Source organism: Fringilla coelebs (genome assembly GCF_963513975.1).
Source record: "Fringilla coelebs genome assembly, chromosome: 4".
Classification (NCBI taxonomy): Eukaryota; Metazoa; Chordata; class Aves; order Passeriformes; family Fringillidae; genus Fringilla; species Fringilla coelebs.
The window spans coordinates 14,609,164-14,629,437 of record NC_140032.1 but is presented as its reverse complement, the minus strand read 5'-3'; the positions used below and the strand labels follow the sequence as shown (position 1 = coordinate 14,629,437).

Here is a 20,274-nt window from a genome sequence, read left to right as displayed (position 1 = left end):
AGGGGGGAAAGGCTATAAGAAACTTGGGTTTCATAGCTTAAATTTTTTAAGCATTCATTGGGGTCAGGTGAGATCAGACCTCATCCTAAGAGAGAACTAGAGTGAACAATGGTAAGACTGAGCAAGATATGAGTAATTAGGAAGAATAGACTTTGTCCCTATAAAGAGGAAATGATAGAGACAGAAACTGCTTTCTGCTGGAAAAAAAAAATGTACTGCATATGCAAAGCTGGAAGATGCCTAGGGGAAAAGACAAAGTTGATATCAGTGTGAGTGGCATCTTGGGGAAAACCCCAGCTGACAGAAGGAGGCTGCATAGAGGGAAGAGTGCTGGGAACTACTAGACGAGTGACTGGCACATATGTGCTTTCTGGTGATTAAAATAAGCCATTTAAAAACAGACCTGCCTGAAAAGCAAAAAAGTAAATTACATTATACTGGATGGAACAGCTACCAGATGGTCCAGTTACCAGCAGCTACTAGATTTTGGTTTTGTTTTTTTTTAATGCACACATGCACTCACACGAGCAAACGCTCATGGGCCAAACTGGACTGTAAAAGCCATCTGGCACTGCCTGTGTAAGTTTACTACACTGTGAAACCTCATTCTCTCTGACATTATTTGTGGTTAGAAGACTAATTCTACTTTCAGCCAGGCAACTAGACTGCAATCTGGAGCATAAGAATCAGAGGGCAACAGAAACAAAGAGAGAGCCATAGGGTGGATTTTCAGCTGAGAAGAAGCAACTTCCAAAAGGAAAAGGAACTTTATTCTCTCAGTTCCTAAAATGAGTAATGGATAGCAAAAAGAAAATTTCCTCCATTCTTTGCTAAATTAAATACTGTAAAACACACATATACCCCTTTACACATGGCAGAAGTCCACAATCCTTTTCTAAATAGGATTTGTATTTTTTACAGTCACCTACTGCTTTAGTCATGTACTGTCCATTAGGACATCACAGTATTAGATCAGTTTCTGCTCTCTATTTACTCACCTATACTTCCAGTTCAATTCTATTTCCCTGCTCTGGCATATTAAGGGGTCTGTAACCAAATCCAGGTATATCCTAAAAATAAAGAAGTATCTGCCACCATGCACAAATGACATTTGATATGTCACACAAAGCATTTATACAATATGCTTATAGCACTCATCATATTAACATCTCCTATGCACCTTTTTCCTAACTTTTAATGAAGATGATTAACAATGGGTATTCCTAAAGAATTTCAGTCTGGTAGTAACTAGGAATTATTTTATAAAACAATCAAGGCAATAAGAAAAAGGTAAACATGTACCTATTGTTGCACTAGAGACAAAATCCTTGCCCTGAGATCTAATCTGGCGAATAACTCAATACAGTCAGAATTCAGTTTAGTTTCATTAAATACTCTCCTTGGCTATATTTTTTTTTTTGTCATAAAGAAGGAAAAAGAAACAAAAGGCAAACAACAAATTTCAGATCTACAAATATGCACCAACAATCAGTATAGAGCTAGTTTTCTACCATATTAGAAGCTACATCTGCATCGTATGTGTTATGTGTACCTTCCCAGCTAAGGATGTAATGCCAGTGCTCCAATAGTGCTGCTAGACCAACGTCCAGAGCCCAAACCGAGGTTCAACACACAGTACAAACACAGCCCAAAGCAAATGCTTGGCCCCTGTTTACCTTCCAGTCCCCAAAATGCACTCACAAAGCTGTGAATTGTGTGAACATGAAGTATCTCTGATCTTCAGAGCAGCCTGACAAGGCTTAAAGCACTGCAACCCATGGACAAGGTACTAACCCTGTCACCTGTGAGGGCAGAGGCTCAGGCTTGTTGAATTCTTCTATATAGACTTGCCCTTGCTGTACCTCACAAAGAAAATTCTAATAACCTAAATTGTGGCTGAGCCCATTTACACAGGCACTGGATGTAGTTCAGTTTGTTTCCAATATTCTGAGATGGCAGTTTAGAACTCTGAATTAGGAGGTTATAAAATTTATGAGTCTTCAATATAAGAAGAAAAATGCTTGTGAAGGAGATAGTGGAAGCTTCAAGCTTCCCTCCTGTAAGTCTACTAACTCTTTGCAACCAATTCAACCCAAAATGTTCCTAGGAGAGTAGCAAGTCAGATAAAATGTTATAAAATGCCAATTACCATTATATAACACATTCTTAAATTAATTCAAGTTACAGATATTGTTCTGGTCACAAAAGATGACATCTGCAATGCTTCTTAGACATTTTCTCCTCAGAAACACTTTAGAAAAGTAAAGCAAATAACTAATGTGAAAGCTAGGATAGCTCACTGGGATTTCCATAATCCCCTTTCCTCTCCTTCCCATCTTAAAAGCATTGTTTTCATGCTTGAAAACATCTGCTGAGGAGGCTGATCCACAGAGCTTCAACCCAATTCTCTCCAGAGGTCAGGGTGGGCTCAGTCCCACATCTCATTATTGTCTGTATTTTAGAACTGAGATATCTGCTATATATAATAGACTAACTTTAAAAAGCAGAAATATCAATATTTTGATTACAGCAATTTGAATATAGTCAGGCTGTAGGTATTCCATTTTACAGCAGTGGAAGTACTAAGCTTTCATTATGATAATTCTGTGGAATTTAGAGAGAAAGATCTATTCCCCAAGAACCTGTGAATCTCTTCACCAAATGTTAGAGCAAGCCTCTGAATTCTAAAACTTGAAACCCACTAAGTCTTCACAAGTACTTATGATGCCTTTAATGGAATTTCACTGATGGAAGATAGCTCTTCAAAACTTCTTGTTGTAGGACCAGAAGATAACAAAAGTATTCTTTGCTTGAACTCCTGAGAAGCTGTGTACAAAAATGTTCATGAGTCAAACGAATTTCTCAGCCCTCTCCCAGTCCCTCCACAAACAAAAAGTGGGCCAGAGGTCTCACTTCTTCTCGTAATAACCCCTTGTAATAACTTGCAATAGCCCCTCTCATTTAAAAAATACAGTTTGCAGCAGATTTGGTGTATTTTAATTTCTGGTTTGTTTGCGCTCATTTTCTGATCACATCAACTAAGAGATATTCCTTTAGATTTTTAAGGTCTTGACAAAACTAATCCTTGGGGTGCACTGATAATCTTTTAGGTAAGCCCCAAAAGATCAGACCTGAGCACATTTTCCCAAGGAGGACGCAATCAGATGTGCCATAGCACAGAATGCTCTGTTCCTGTGGTCCTGGAATCCCTGGTTACTCAATACACAACCTCCTATTTAAAAGCAAATGCTCCCACTAAAAGAAAATACATATATCCACAATTAATGTACCCTTCTGCAGGCACCTGCCTCATCTTTTCTACTTGCAGGTACATGCGTTTTCTGGAGAGAAAAGAAAGAGTTAAAAGAAAAGCAGCCTAATCTCCACTCACACATTTTTCAACCTCCCCAAAATAGCTGCAGAATTTAAGCATAGTATGCCATTTTCCTCCCTGACAGGTTAATCCGTTTATTATTCATCCATTTAATGAAAATACCATGTCTCCATGCTAAGAACAAAACAAAACCTCCAACAACACTGGTTCTCTTTAAATCACATTAATAATCTTGCACAATTTGATTTGTCTTTGAATTCAGCTTCATTTTTAACTCCAATTTAGAAGCAGGAAACCTATTTCTTCAGATTTCATATTGCTGCCTCTAGCCACATTTATGGAATGTTTTCTGCAAAATTATCAGCATTTCATTACCTGCTTCTGCAACAGCCATGTATCTACTGTGAAAAGGTCACCCAAAAGTTAATGAACCTCATGCTTATCCAAGCTGCTCTTCTCCAGTGGGACAGAAATTTTCATGAAACTCTGCAAGGCTCATCTTGCAAAGTTTCCTGAATATGCTCTAAAAAAAGAATAGTTAGTAAGTCATGGAGCAAGTCTGTCTCCTTTTCACAGGCTCCATTAAGCTTTCTGCAAAAACATGGGGCTTGAGTTCTCAATGGCATTACTTCTACAGGGAATCTACAGCAGTGTTTTGAACCAGTCACAGAGCCATTATGACCATGTACTACACAGAACAATCATACTCTTTTCAGGATTTAATTCTTCTGCAGGATTCTCTGCCCTACCTGGAAGCATACAAAAATGTGGGGTTTTTTACAGATTAGTCATATTAGAAAACTGGATTCATGATCCATCCAGGTAGTGTGCCTAGATCTTTGTAGCCCAGCTCCAGCCAACAAGCATGGTTCCCTATGTTTAATTAATGAAGGGAAGAAACAGGAATGGCCCCATGAACAATATTTGATTATCTCTCTGGTACTTCTTTCTCCAGTACTGATGACTGTTGCCATGGTCTCTGCCTTCCAGCTCCTTCAGCTGGCCTCTACTCCAGTAGCTCTCACGTCAAGGCCATACCAAAAGTTTGCTTTTATCAAGGGGTGACATGAGAGAAGTGCAGCACAGTCTGTTCTTTGTGAGCCTCTTATATTATACCTCACTTGCCTTTATGAGGTCCCAACAACAGAGAAAAACCTTTGGTCATTTACTGCATGTTTAGTTGGAGCCCACAACACTCTGAAACTTCTTTGTGGAGCCTGACACTGTCTCAAAAGTAAAACACCGCTGTGACTTAGATTTTTATTCCAATGTACTGCTTAGACAGAATATATGTCTGAACAAATTGCTGGGAAAAAAAGATGATGATGATGAAAGGATGATGATGATGAGGATGATGATTATTAAATTTTTTGAAGACAATTTCTTGTACCAAGGATGACATTTAAAAGGAAAATACAAAATTAAGAAGAAAAAAATAAACATAAAAGTCAAAGGCAGTTGTTTTGGAATAGTTCTGCTTTGCATTACAGGCAAATTGCTCCAATAAGAAGATGTTTTGTCTTTCACTCTCAGAGGAAATGATTACAGCACTAAATGTCTGTAAGGAACCACAAATAGAGCAAGACTTGAGTTTAAGGATTGTTAACTCAACTGAATGCAGATTCTGCTAGACTCTCTGGAGTCTGAATTTCATTCACTGATGTCCAGAGTTTCTAGTTCAAGTGAACTGTGATTTCCACCTGCATTGGCCACTCAGTTCAAACAATGTCATTTGCAAATGAAACTACGTTTCTAAATATTGTCTAATGCTTTCAGCTCACAATTAGGAGTTGGTGTTTCCCAGCTAGATGAGGTTATGGAATTGAAAAAAAGGTATGTTATAATAAAAAGCCAGATTAACAGCAAGGGAAAAATGTAATAGGGACAGATAGATGATAGATAGATAGATAGATAGATAGATAGATAGATAGATAGATAGATAGATAGATAGATAGATAGATAGTTTTTTTAAGGGGGGAGGATGGAGACAGCTGAGTAAGTTTCTAGAAACTATAAAAGCTTCTGATAATGACTAGAAAAAGACTAGGCAAATCCAGAATATCTATAGGGCAAAAAATCCATGGTGTTTCTCATTGACCCAGAAATGGTAACCTTGTCTATCATATGTCTTACCAGAGCACCTCTCAGTTATTGGTTATTCTTGGATCTGAATAAAAGAAAAAAAAAAAAATCCTTTCTCTATCTTGTCTTTGAAATGTCCAGATTTCAGCCTAGTACAAAACAAGAAATTAATTTAGAGTGGAAAAATGGTTCCTTCTCCAGTTGCATTACCAAATCCCAGTCCCAGCCCTCATGGAGGTCTCCCTGGGGCTTTAGCCAGGGTCACTTATTTCATGGTTTTCCCAACAGTAACATGGGATAACAGCTCACAGAACAACCAAAGGTTAAGTGTTATCTGCAGCTCAACTTGGAAATGATTGGCACTTGCAGACGTCTTAGGGCCAGGACTCACAGAGGCACAACAGGGCTTGGCCAGGTTCAAGGCTTGAGGCACTTGCAGAGGTCCATGTGCATGATAACAACAACCCAGGCTGGAAGGGACCTCCAGCAGGCTCCAGACCAACCTCCTTATCAAAGCTGGGTCAGCTGTGAGATCAGACCTGGGATTTAGCTGGTTGGGTCTTGAAAACCTCCGAGGACAGAGACTGTAGAACCACTCTAGCCAAAATGTGCATTTAAAGTACATGTTGTTCGAGTAGTGCCTCAGAACAACAGTTATGCCAGGACTGACTATGCCACTGGTTTTAAGTCACCAACCCTTCCCACTTATCTGTCTTGACAGGAGTTGTCACCATGGCACACAAGCACCTGAAACAACTACCTAAGGAACAATACCAAAATGGCAAGGCAGCTCCCAGCACAGCTGTGAGAACTCAAGGACAACACAACACCCAGTGCATTTGAAGGCTGCCAAGGGCTAGCAGGATGCTCTTATTTCTCCCTAAATATGGGTGACCCTGCTCCTGCAAGAAACCTCCAGCTGCCTGCCTGTGGTGAAAGCCAGCAGTGCTTCCCAGGCTGCCAGCAGATGCTCATTACTCATCACCAGCAGCACAACTGTAGGTGGAGCAATGAGACGGGTCATAAACAAAGCAGGTGAGGCTTAAAAAAAGCAAATCTCTCTGAGAAGTTACACTAGAAAATGTCACAAACTGCACTTTTTTCTTATCTGCTGCTGTAACTGCAAACTGCATAAAGCTCTCACCTCAGTCTTTTAACTGAACAAAAATAATGTTTCATACTCTGCTTTTGACCACCAGACAGAACAAATCTGTGCAGGTTCATTTGTTCAGGTGGACTGCATGCCTTAAGCATGGTTATTTAACTTAACTGTAACATAATTTCCTAATAATCCTCATCAAATTTCCTCAAGCTGCCAGAATACAGACTGTATTTAAATAGCAAATTCTAGGTATTAATAGTCCAGAGCAAATGGCAGTTTAACAATGAAAAACCGATTTTTTTCTTGACATTGCCAATAGACAAGCAATCACAGTATTTTAGTTTGCTTATGTATCTCAGACAGAAAGGCTAAGATCAAAATACCTGTTGTGAAAAGACTTACACATATGTCTCTCCCAATTTCAAAGAGAAATTCAAATATTCTACAAAGTTAAAGCAAAAAAAAATCAGTATTCAATCATTTTCATATAAAATTATGATGGCTGTAACATTTTGGTATGCAAAAGAGGTCTCAGAATGGGGCAGGGAGAGGGAATACCAGTACTGAAAGAACCTCAGAGCTGCCTTGCTACACTGCACTTACACAGCAGAGAGCTCAAGGACTTGCTGACCTTGGGTACAGTTACTGGCCAATTGTTCTTCAAGGAAAGGGCATTACATTGCTTGGACCTAGTAAGCCAGGCAAACACTTAACAACAGGCATGGAAAATACCTGCTTTATTTTTCTCATTCCATTACCTGTTTACGAGATTAATTTAAAATATTAATAAGTAACATTAAGTCTGGATGTTTGAACATGAAGTTTATGAGGTCTGAGTACTGACATATCAATTAATGTCTGTGCTTCACAGTAAAAGATATGATACACACAACTCGATTTATATGGCTGAATTTTGAATTGTGGGAGTTTCAATTGAGAGCTGGGAATGGGAAAGGAGCAACTATGACTTATAAAGCAACAGGCTTTCTAAGTTCTGCTTTTAGAAATACTTTGATGACTAAGTAAGCGTTCAAATGTTAAGAGAGATTTGGAAGGAGATCTCGCCCCGCCGCCAGGCAGAGCAGAGGCAGCTCTTTGAGCAGAGCTGGGGGCACAGCTTCCCGAAGTTCGCACGGAAAGTAGAGATTGCCACCTCCTGGCCGAACCCAGGGCAGCGCTGGGACTCGCGGAGACATCCGGGCTGGGCCGAAATTGTGTATGGGGGCCTTATAAAGGCTTCAACCACAGAGGCAAGCTTCAAACCAGAGCTCTTAAATACCAAAGATGATCACTGATGGATAATCCGGAGGAAATCAAGCCACATCAGAGCAGTGTCTCATACATGAACCAGGCAGCATTACGTTGTGCTAATTCCTTTCCATACTGTCAAGAGAGAACAAATACTCAAGGAAATACTTCCTTTGTTTTTTCTTGCTGAAACAAAACAGCCTATTCCAACAAGACATTCATTGTACACACTACTAGAAATATGTAAAATATAAACCCTAAAATATAAATTTTGGTATTCTCTTTTCTTTTTTTAGTTTTCTTTTCTCCCCCACCCCAATTTTTGATTTTTTCATTCAGGGTTGAATTGAAAGCAAAATGTCACATTTTTCCAACCTGCAAAAACGCAGCCTGATGTGCTCAGGGGCAACTGCAAGAGGCCACTGGACACTGGACCTCTGAGAACAGAGCCAAACCACACAAAGAAAGTTAAAGCACATCTGGAGAGAGATTACTTTCATATTACCCAAAAGACCTTGTGTGGACTAGCACCCTGTCATCAGCACCCAAGCTCTGCATTAAACCCCAGAGCAGGAGCCATGCTGAACTCCAGCTGTCCTGAGGAGTCCCTCCCTTTCTCCCACAACTCAGGAGCAGCTGCAGAGCTGCCCTGCAGGAAGGGTCTGGGGTGCTGCTGGCCAACAGCATCTCAGTGTGACCAGCAGTGGCCCTGGTAGCCTCGAGGGCAAACCCCACCCTGGGGTGCATCAAACACAGCACAGCCAGCCAGGCCAAACAGGTCCTGTCCTGCTGGGTAAAACAGGTCCCTGTCCTGGTGGGTAAAACAGGTCCTGGTGGGTAAAACAGGTCCTGTCCTGCTGGGTAAAACAGGTCCCTGTCCTGCTGGGTAAAACAGGTCCTGTCCTGCTGGGTAAAACAGGTCCTGTCCTGGTGGGTAAAACAGTCACTGTCCTGCTGGGTAAAACAGGTCACTGTCCTCCTGGGTAAAACAGTCACTGTCCTGCTGGGTAAAACAGGTCCTGTCCTGGTGGGTAAAACAGGTCCTGTCCTGCTGGGTAAAACAGGTCCTGGTGGGCAAAACAGGTCCTGTCCTGGTGGGTAAAACATGTCCCTGTCCTGGTGGGTAAAACAGGTCCTGGTGGGTAAAACAGGTCCCTGTCCTGCTGTGCTCAGCCCTGGGGTGGCCTCACCTGGAGTGTGTGTGCTGTGCTGGGGCCCACAATTCAATAGGGATGTTCAGGTCTCTGAATGCATCCAGAGGAGGGTAACAAAGCTGGTGAAAGGGTTGGAAGGAACGTCCTGTGAGGAATGACTGAGGACTCAGGGCTTGTCTAGTTGGGAGAAAAGGAGGCTGAAGGGTGACCTAATTTCTCTCTGCAGCTTCCTGAGGAGGGGAGATGGGGAAGGAGATGCCAGTCTCTTCTCCCTGGTATGCAGTGACAGGACATGTGGGAATGGCTCAAAGTTGGGCCAGGGGAGGTTCAGACTGGACATTAGCCAACATTTCTTTACCAAGAAGGTGACCAAACACTGGAACAGGCTTCCCAGAGTGGTGGTAAATGCCAAAAGCCTGTCAGAGAATAAACGGCCTTTGGACAGTGCCCTAAACAACATATTTTAAAACTTTTGTTCAGCCCTGAACTGGTAAGACAGTTGGAGAAGAGGTTTTTTGTTGGCCCCTTCCAACTGCAGTATTCTAGTCTAGTATATTTTATTCAAAATTGTATGTTAAGCAAAACCAGGAGCTCCCAAATTGTCAGAAAATAATTTATTATTGTGAAAAAAAAACGTTGCTGCAATAATGCTCAAAGTGAAAAAAGCTTTTCTGCGCTGCAGGCACAAGCATATATACTGAACCTGCTGGTGTCTCACTGTTAACTTGTATTCATGACTTCTAAGCAAGTTACTTACTTTGTAAGTACCTTATTTCATACAGGTATGTATTGGCCATTCAGTCAACTCTCTCTTGCACCCTCCTGCCCTCCTTCCTAGCCAACAGATTATTACCTACTAAAGAGGCTGTTGAAGTTTGTCTCAGAGCTGCCATTTTGCAGCAAGTGGCACACAAATCCCAAACTGGCTATGTGTTGTTGATGAGGGCACAAGAATTCTGCCTGCTTCAGACTCTTGCCAAAGTGTGTAAGTCACACACCAGTGCACAAAGTGATTTGTTGTAAATGTGAATTTAGGGCTGAGGAAGGTTGGAGGAGCTCAGTGGATTACTGCCTCTCTCTTCTTACAGACAACATGGGAACACTTTCCTCAACAACAAATCTAAGTTTTCTGGATATTGGAGGGAATGTGCCCCTTTGTATAAATGTTGGAGAGCTTCTTTCACTGAAGACAAGGTTCAAATATATGTATCTATTGAGTTACACAGGTGTCCTCAATGGAAGACTTTGACAAAGCATCTTGGAAAAGACATGAGGAGAAAAAACTAAGAGAACTGTCATCCTGCAAAAAAACATGCGGAGATCATTCCTACAGACTGGAAGAAATGGAATGTGGTTATATGGTTCTTGTTTGGGAAATAATGACACTAGGTTGAAAAAAAAAATCAACAGAACTAAGCCTGTACATCAGCAGAAGAAATAAATACTGGCAATAAATAGACCTGCAAATACTTTTGTAGAGACAGTAGTATGCCTGAACTGTCTAAAGTTTGTTACTTGAAGTCAAACTGCAGAACTGTGAAAAGAGGGTTAAACGAGAAAGCAGAAGGAAATAAACAATTGAAAAGTTTTAATGAGTTTTGCAGTCCTTTAAAAAACATGAAAGACCGCTGGAGATTTACAAATGAACAAAGGCAAGATAGAAAAGGAAATCAGGTGCATGTTAGCGGAGATAAGAGCAGCATGCAGCCAAATAGCAAATACTTAAAGAAAATTTTCACCTCATTATGTTTAAACCTCCAAGAGAAACTTTGCTCTTTTACACTATCACAATATGAAGGCTAAAAGTAAAATTGTGCTTTGAGACTTTAAATAGATCACGACTCCCTAGCAATTTTAATTAGGATGCTTCTGTTTATACAAATGTGTCTTTGGGGAGCTCATATGAAGAATAGAATAAGCCTAGATGAATAAATGGAATAATTTTGGTATCCATAACTTAAGTTTCCTTTGTCTGCCCAGGAGCAAAAGGACCCAAAAATGCATAAAATTAATATTTTTAAATTAGCAAAATCCCTGTTCATTTAATACACTATTTGCATTTTCCTAGCTTGCTCATATGCTAGTGCAAATAGACATCTTAAATAGCACTGCAAGTATACACAGAGCAGTATCTCAACAGAATGTAATTGTGAGAAGCAAATTCTAGCTGCAGTTTAACAGGAGTTTAAAAATATAGAAACATAGGGTGTGGGGAGAGAGAGAGAAAAAAGAGAGGAGGGCGGGAGGGAGGGAGGGAGGAAAGAAGGAAGGAAGGGAGGGGGGGAGGGAGGGAGGAAGGGAGGAAGGGAGGAAGGGAGGAAGGGAGGGAGGGAGGGAGGGAGGGAGGGAGGGAGGGAGGAAGGAAGGAAGGAAGGAAGGAAGGAAGGAAGGAAGGAAGGAAGGAAGGAAGGAAGGAAGGAAGGAAGGAAGGAAGGAAGGAAGGAAGGAAGGAAGGAAGGAAGGAAGGAAGGAAGGAAGGAAGGAAGGAAGGAAGGAAGGAAGGAAGGAAGGAAGGAAGGAAGGAAGGAAGGAAGGAAGGAAGGAAGGAAGGAAGGAAGGAAGGAAGGAAGGAAGGAAGGAAGGAAGGAAGGAAGGAAGGAAGGAAGGAAGGAAGGAAGGAAGGAAGGAAGGAAGGAAGGAAGGAAGGAAGGAAGGAAGGAAGGAAGGAAGGAAGGAAGGAAGGAAGGAAGGAAGGAAGGAAGGAAGGAAGGAAGGAAGGAAGGAAGGAAGGTTGGTTAAATGAAATTCTTAGACAGCAGGCTCTCTTTTCTATTTTTTGTGACAGGATGAGAATCTTGATATTAGCTTTATAGAGGAAACAGATATTGAAGGCCCTCCCTTCCCTATTCACTTTGCCTGGTTTAATAGCAGTGGAGTAATCTATAATATACAATCCTAGGAGAATCTAGAAAAACTTTCACCTCTCCCAGAGTTTTTGATTACTTGTCTACTAAATTATTTTAATCCTTCCCTCAGGCAAAGTGAGAAATTTGGCATATGGCAAATCTGTCCTTCCCTCCTCTGCTACATAGAGGTAAAATCCCACTCTGATTTGCATGCAGTAATCTACAACCACAACGAATGAAATCGTGTCAGGAAAAGTCAAGGCATAATCTAGTGCTACAGATGCTTTTCAGGAATGGTAGATTTCACAAACTTTCACTATTACCAGCTTTTATTGAGTTCTGAAAGTTCATGTATCTTTCTCCTGACTCCCTTTTTCTTTTGAGATACTTTATTTCAGGCTTGTAAAGAAAGTTCTGTTATGGTGCATAGGATTTTAGTTTATGGGAAGTGATCATATTTTTATAATCTTGTCTCTTCAGACTCTTCAATAAGAGGTAAATCACAATTTTGGCTAAAACAAGAATGTACAGAAGGAATAAAATAAAATAAAATAAAATAAAATAAAATAAAATAAAATAAAATAAAATAAAATAAAATAAAATAAAATAAAATAAAATAAAATAAAATAAAATAAAATAAAATAAAATAAAATAAAATAAAATAAAATAAAATCCAAATTTTGCCAAGGAGATCTTCATATCAGTTCTTAAATAAAACTGATATTAACAATCTCTCAGTAATCAAAGTTGAAAAAAATTCTTTCCAAGCTCATACCAGGAGAGGCACAAATCCAGGATACAGAGAGTTGTTCTATTCATATGAATGGGCAAATTTTGGGACAATCTAACAGACTGATTTGGAGGCAGCAGTCCTAAGAAGCTCCTTTCCTCTTTAGCTTTCTTGATGGCTACACAGCTTCATGTTCTTGCTCCTTTTTACTTTAGAAATCAAGAAAGGAAGACTAAAGTATTCTTGTCTAATGTGGGCAATTGCTCATTCTGTCCCCATGGAGGAAGAATTGGAAGCTAGTGCTTTTTTCATTAATGGTCAGAAGTAAATACAATCAAAACTCTGGAAAATTTCAGACTGTTTTCTCACAAGAGAAATCAAACAGTCCTGGAAAAGGAATTCAGACTTATGGAGAGTCAAAGAAACAAATTTTCATCTATTCTCAACACCCAGAATGAGAAAGCTGTTCACCACTTTAAATAATTTCCTTTGATGCCAGCTGCCCTGGCAGGACTAGAATATTTTGTTATCAGTGATAAACACTGCAAAACATCCCACTGTGTGTATCACCTGAGGGTAGCAAAGCAGTCTTAGGTCCAGGGAGTGATGTCCATATTTCTCAGGTTAGACCTCTCAGCTACCAGCCTCTGAAGCTGACACACATGTTTTCAGCAAGCCAAAAACCACCTTGTCCCCCTGCAGCATGCAGAAGCATTCCCTTCCCTCTACCAAAGCACCTACATTTCTAACTCCAAAATAAATCTACTGAAGTGCAACGCTGCTCTCTTAAGAATTCCTTTTACTAAACAAGTTCTATGACATTAACAAAGCCAGTCAGGTGATGATCACTAACACACAGCAATAAAGATGACAGGACAAAATCTATAAAGGACCTGTTTGTGATAGCCAAGGCACAGAAAAGGCTGCACACAGAGCAGTCCTGCCCTCTCCTCACAGAAGGGGCTACAGCCAAGCCAGCTGGATCCAGCAGCTCTGTGACAGCAGAGCTGTTTCAGCCACCCATCTCCCTTCCAGACAGCATATCCATAAAACAGGAAAAAAAGGCTCTTGCAAAGTTGTCTTCTTCCTTTACAGCCTCACTAGCTGCTTTTTACTGAGCAAAACTGTATTTTTACTAATCCCATTGCTGAAGCGAACATGACACGTCTCCATTTCAGGAAGGTTTAAAACCTTGCTAAGAGCAAATAAAAGCTAAAATCCCAAGACATTCAGGAGAATAAATTTTTTAAATGCTCTCTTCCTACTGTACAATCAAAACTGGGATGCGTGAATGTTGGGGCTTAGCATTGGTAATACTGTTAATACTTTTTCTTGACTTCCCATTCTCCTCTGGTTAAACAAATTAAATAGGAAACCTTGCATTTCTCACACTCCCCAGCGTGAGTCTGGGATTGTTTCCCCTTGTCTGACTCCTATATCAGTTCCTATTCAGAAAGCAGCTGGTCTCTGAATAGATTCAGAGCTGGTTATCTCCACACACAATATATCACAGTCGATCCAGGCTTCAATTATTTTTTTTCCCCAGGAAACAATTATTTCAGTATTTGTCAGTCTTTCTCCAACCCCTGCCCCATAACTTTTGAAACGGTTGGCCAATTTTAATGAAACCTGGCAAAAAAGCACAAATCTTAAAGACATTAAATTCACATCATCTTTGTGCAAATCAATAGGTGAGAAGGAACGATTTTGAGCAAGCATTATTATTATTTCTGCTGTTTCACAGAAGATTTTTTCCCTCACGTTTTCCACATTCTTCAGAACAAGTCCCAAGGGCTGTCCTTGAAGTGCAATAGCTTGGGGGCACTCCTCTGGGTAGGCAGTAAATCTCAACTCCCATTCAGACACTCCATCTGGATTTACAGTGCTGTCAGCCTCAGGTGTGCAACACACTCCTTTCTCTCTGCCCCCATGACAGAGACAAGCAAGGATGCCAGGCGTGTATCCAGTGGGATCTGCAGCAGACTGGCAATGGGTGCATCCTGACTGCACCTGAGCCACTGCCTCAATTTGCAGCAAGACCCAGCAAGGTGGGGTTTCACCTATGGCACCTTCACATCAGCCCCTTCTACACACCCCACCCTTCCAGGGACTTCAGACAGCATTCTCTTCATGCTCAGCAGTACCAGGAGCCAAGCATGGGAGGTAGCCAACAGCAACAAAATGACCCACCTCCTTCCCTGCCTCCACCCCACCTCTCCTGAAAGAACGCTCTTGAAATGTGACTCACCATTCCTATTCCTCCGGCACCCCCAACACAAGAAAACAAGACAAAAGCCCAAATTATTTTTTATTTTTGTTATTTTCCTATATAATATCTTTGTTATTTTCCACTTTAAAATTTTTCCACAGAAAATACTATTTTTGCACTAGATAAAATAACTCTCATTTTTACTTGAGGATTACAACCAAGGTTACAGAAATGATGGCATGAGCAATTTTGAGCACCCTATTATTTAGTAGCAAAGTCCTGCTTTGATCCATCTCCCTGCTGACTTCAATGGAACTACACCAGGTATAAATTAAAGCAAAATTCAGTCCATCAGCTCTACTTTAAGCTTCACACATTCCATTTAAGCAATGCCTCCACCTTGATTTCACCTTGCTGTAGTAAGCAAAGAATGCTGATATAAAATGTGTCATGCCTTTGTGTATCCACTCACTCTGCTTTCATGTTCAAGCTGTACCATTTTACCTTACCATTAAAATTACATTTAGGCAAAAGTGAAAGAGTGTAGAAAGAACGTATAATTTCTTGTGCTCTCTCTGGAGAACAAGCTTCCATTAAATTTTCTCTGTCTCCCTGTACACAAATAGCAAAAACATGGATTTTCCAGCCAAAAACAAACACCAAAGTTAAAACTCTATTAAAAGGAGCACAGTAACTCCATCTAACATTTTTCACCAAAATGGAGAAATAAAGTGGTATTTCTCCAGTATACTGGAACCTACATTTCAAAAAAGAAGAAAAAAAAAAGGCAAGGGAAAAAAAAAAGATATGCTGAGATTATCAATCACATTAACAGGAATTAGATGTCCAACTCCCTAGATGCCAGTAACAATCCAAACAATATTACATCCATTAGTCATTGTTTGCTTGTGAAGAGGTAAGAAAGCTGTAGTGTGCCTGTCCCTTCTCTCATTGCCATGAAAGTGAACAGCACAAACCTTGTATCACCAGTCACAGCCATGGCCACACAGATGGGCTTTCCCTCTCACAGGCAGGTCAAGGCTCCATCTGCCCCTGAAGATTCCTTTCTTGGTTACAACAACAACAACAACAACACCCACAAAAAATCACTGTGTATTAAAGTTATTTGGAACAGTAATATTTTTTTGCTCTCAAATGTCACCTTCTAAACAGGCTCTATTCATCTCACAAAACTTGGGCATCCAGAAACTCAATTTCTTGGCATTGACAGAGACATAAAATAAGAAAAATGGAGAAGAGGCATAGCTGTACTTCCAAAATAATATACTTTAAAAAGCATTATGTGCGAGTTTGGTGTCACACTGAAGTTCTGAAATTGGAAAAAATTACCCTAACTTTTGAGATAAAGTTATACACAGATCTGTAACTTTAAATGCTTCTACCATGTTAAGGTGCATAAAATAAAATGAGTTAATGTCTCTGTATTTCAATAAAAAGTATTAAAAAATGCAGGTTGATGAAATGTGACTTAGAAGACTTTTCAACTTTTTCTCAAACTTTAATCAGACAATCTTCCCAGCAAATACAACCAGTTATATTAGCTACTGAACATGAAACTTTAGTATTTTTACAAAGCACTTCAGTGTATCTACATAACTTCCCAATTTGAGGAGCCACCAAATGTCCATCTCTGCTGAACTTAAGCACTACTGACAACAATTATCCTGCTCTCCCTGCTGGAAGAACCAGGGTCTCATGGTAGTTTCCGTTTTGCTCACGGAATCTCTTTAGAAGTGACCAAAAAGTTTTAGTGGTGTCACTGTAAGGTCATGACAGCCTATTTCAAATAAAAGATTTCCTTTCATCACTTTAAAACTTGTTGTCTAGTCACTGTTTTCATTTCTGCACTTGCTGAAGGCTTACTGTGAAAAACACTTAGGACAGGCAGTCTGCCATTGAAGCAAAATACATTCACTGCTCTACAGATAATTCACTTAAGCCACAAGCTTCACATTTTACACAGGGCCTACTTGCCAGCCAAATAAAAGATATATATACCTGTTTGAACAAATAAAAACATGACTGACACCTGGAAGGAAACATAGTTACAGAGCCAGAAAGAGCACTTCAAGCATGTACTATTAAACAACAGTTTATCTAAATGCTCTTATGTACATACCAAAAAAAAGGATGACAGAATCACATCCTCCATTTATGTCAGTCCAATAACATTTTATCTACTGCAGCTATTCCCATGTAAGGATACAGACATCACTCCAGTCACACCACAGCTGAAGGTACAGTCTGTGCCTTGGCTACATTTCAGTCTTGCAACTACAGCATTTCACGCTGCAGCTTAGCTGAAGCCACATATACTGTTATTGATGAAGCATAAAACCTCACCAATGCTGGCACCATTTCTCTGCTGCTCCAAAACACAGTGGACTAAATTGTGATTACTAGTGCTGCTCCTAGGCATAATTTTGCCTTTTTTTAGAAAAATCCTGTAACAATAAGCACCAGAAAATCTAAGACTTTCTCTAACTAGAGACAATCATAAAAGTATACTGTTTATGCACAGGGAGAAACAAAAATGAAATATGTATCAGGCAATGCACATTCATACAACAAATCCATTCAGCATCCACAGTTCTGGGGTTTATCATGCCATAATAAACAACATACCAATAAACTACACACTAAAAGATAATAAACCTCAGAGATGGATGGTAACACAGATGGTGCTAGGCACAGACATGTTACCACATATGTAGAGGAAGAAGTGAGCAATTCATCCAGGACAGATCTCTTGTTGGTGTTGGGCAGCTTTAGAGCTTTTACTATCCAAGAATCTGCTCAGGCATTTCAGTTATTCCTGTTGAAAAGTCTTTTACTACAAAACTCAAAATGTTACTAAAGAGCTCCCCTTTCTGTGAGCCCCTGTCTGTAAAAGACTGCAGTGGTTAAAGAGGAACATCACCTTTGTACGCTCAGTACTGACAGCACAGAATTTTGCAACAGAGTTCATCACAGAGGAAGGGCATCTCCTATCACTACCAAATTTGTTCAGATTAATCCTTGACTCCCATGCAAAGTGAAGGACTTTTACCTTCTTTTTTTACTTTGTTAATCCAGCTGTCACCTGGATTTCAGATACTTCATAAATTTAGATTCATTATCAGCATAGACAGCATGAACAAAGTTTTTGAGGAAAAAAACTACACAAAGTGTCTCACTGAAAAACAGAAACCAGAAAACATCAACTAACCTGTCAAGTTCAGTTACCACTTTTATCAATTATGGTATGAACCGACCTCAAGAGAGTTTAAGTCTGTGAACACTCATAGAATCTGTTGGGCATGTTGGCCACTCTGAATTTGATGCTAGTGGTAGGCATCCATAGAATAACATTTCTGCAACATGGTCTAAAAAAGAAAGAGTGAGCTATTGCCAGTGCCTTACTTTTATTTCTGCTACTACAAGTAACAGTATTTTCAAATTCATCATAGTATTTTATTCCTATTTCTGCTTCAGGTGAAAATCATGCCATTTGTGCCCCCAGTTAGACAAAAATGAGACAAAACATGAGACAAAAATACGTTACTCTGAAATCACAAGTTGCATGGCTTGCTGCCATGACAGCAATGGCTGAAATGGGTCTGCCCAGCCCTAGAGTCATTCTCATATTCAGGGACAAAAAGCAAGACTAGAGCTAGAAAGAGAAAAAAATACCTCCCCAGTCCCCTACAGAGCAGGCATTCTGAGCCACAAGCAGCTTCCCTGAATTTTGTGACTTGTCCATGTACTTTTCCAGCCTGCAGTCATGCAGCAATTTGTTCCCACAATATCATATAGATCTCATTTCTGTTTTCTTAGCATTTCCTCAGCAATTTAAATATTGCTTGAAGTTTAGGAACTGCATCTGGAACTACATCTGCTGTCTACTTTATTTAGAAGACATTAGGAAACTTACTGAGACTTTTTGTATTAAACACATGTCCAAAATATTTAAAAGTTAGACCGTCCTAGAAGAGAATGCAAAAGCAATTTAAGTCATAACCAGTTGGTAAACACATATAGCAGGGGCTACAGGTTAAATTATATCGCACAGCACCAGGCCTCAAACAATTCCAAGGATAGTGGCTCCACTACTTTGCTGGGCAACCCATTGCAATGCCTGACCACCCAAACAGTGAAAAACGTGTTTTCTAACACCTAATATTAGAAATATATTGGAATATATATCTAATCTGAATCATCCCTGCCTCAGCACATTGGACAGTTGTGACCATAACATTGACACATGAAAAACAACTGCTAAGAAGATAACCAGGAAACAAGAAATGGGTTGAAAACATTTCTTTTACAAGAGCACATGAGAATACACTGATATGTGAAGGTGGCAAGCTTAAATTCATGTATTTTAAGTATCATCTTCCGGCCGCCTTCTCCAGGGGTGCGGCGACAGCGGCCCCTGAGGCGGGACGGGGCGGGAGGGGAGGCACTGCTCGTTACAGCCTCCAGGCATCCAAAGCGGCCCGATCCCGATCCCGATCCCGATCCCGATCCCGATCCCGATCCCGATCCCGATCCCGATCCCGATCCCGATCCCGATGCGCCGCCGGTGACCCCGCGAGGCCCCGCCCCGCGCGGCCCCGCCCCGCCCCTGAGGGAGGAAGCGCGCGGCGCCGCCCGCACCGTGATGGCGGCGGGCGCAGGAAGGGGCGGGCCGCAGGGCGGGGCGGCGGGTCGCCGCCGGGAGTGCAGCAGCGGCGCGGGGCGGCTGGGGAGAGGGGTGGGCCCGCGGTGCCCGCAGCGCCCAGCAGCGGCCGCGACACGCGGGGGGCCGTGGGCGCGGCGGGCGGAGGCCGAACGGCGCCGCGGCCGCTCCTCTCCCCTCCCCCCTCAGCCCGGCTGATCGGGGTCGCACCGGCCCGGGGGCCGCGAGCGGCTCCGCCCCCTCCTCCCCTGTGCAGGGCCCGCGGCGGCTGCGCGCGGCCCCGCCAGTGCTCGTCCCGCGCCCATGGCGCCGCTCTCGGCGGCGGCGCCTCCGCCTCCCCCCGCGCCGCTTCCTCCCGCCGTCCCCTTCCGCTTCCGGGGTCAGTGCCGCCGCTGCTCGCTGAGCAGCCCCGTCCCGGGGCCCGGCCGGCACCGCCGGCAGCAGCCGCCGCCCCGCCGCCCCCATGGCCACCAATCCCCAGCCCCCGCCGCCCCCGCCGCCGCCCCCTCAGCAGCCGCCGCCGCTGCCGGGGGCCGGGGCCGGCGCGGGGGGCGGCGCGGCCGAGCCTGAGCTGGTCTCCATGATCGTTAACCACCTCAAGAGCCAGGGGCTCTTCGACCAGTTCCGCCGCGACTGCTTGGCCGACGTGGACACCAAGGTGCGGGCGGGCGGGACCGGAGGCTCGGGGGGGTCCCAGCGCCACGGGCTCTGGCAGGTCGGGGCCGGGCCCGGCCCGGCCCGGGGCAGCGCGCTCGGCGGTGCGGAGCGGCCGCTGGGCCCGCGTGGGGCTTCGGCTCCGCTCGTGGTCGGGGGGCGAAGCCGGAGCCCCGTTTTCGGCGGGGAGCGCGGGCTGGCCGGCCCTGCACGCACGGTCATACACACCCGGTT

At 42.3% G+C, this 20,274-nt stretch overlaps 1 protein-coding gene across 2 annotated transcripts in view; it reads left to right on the top strand.

The window, feature by feature from the left end:
* Positions 1-19,370: 19,370 nt before the first annotated feature.
* Positions 19,371-20,274, top strand: part of BOD1L1 (biorientation of chromosomes in cell division 1 like 1) — a 36,841-nt gene continuing 35,937 nt past the window's right edge. For both annotated transcript variants that reach the window (XM_084205137.1, XM_084205136.1), the window contains exon 1: positions 19,371-20,044. In XM_084205137.1, the coding sequence (XP_084061263.1) occupies positions 19,850-20,044 (195 nt within the window). In that variant the 5' untranslated portion in view covers positions 19,371-19,849. The remainder of the gene's footprint in view (positions 20,045-20,274) is intronic.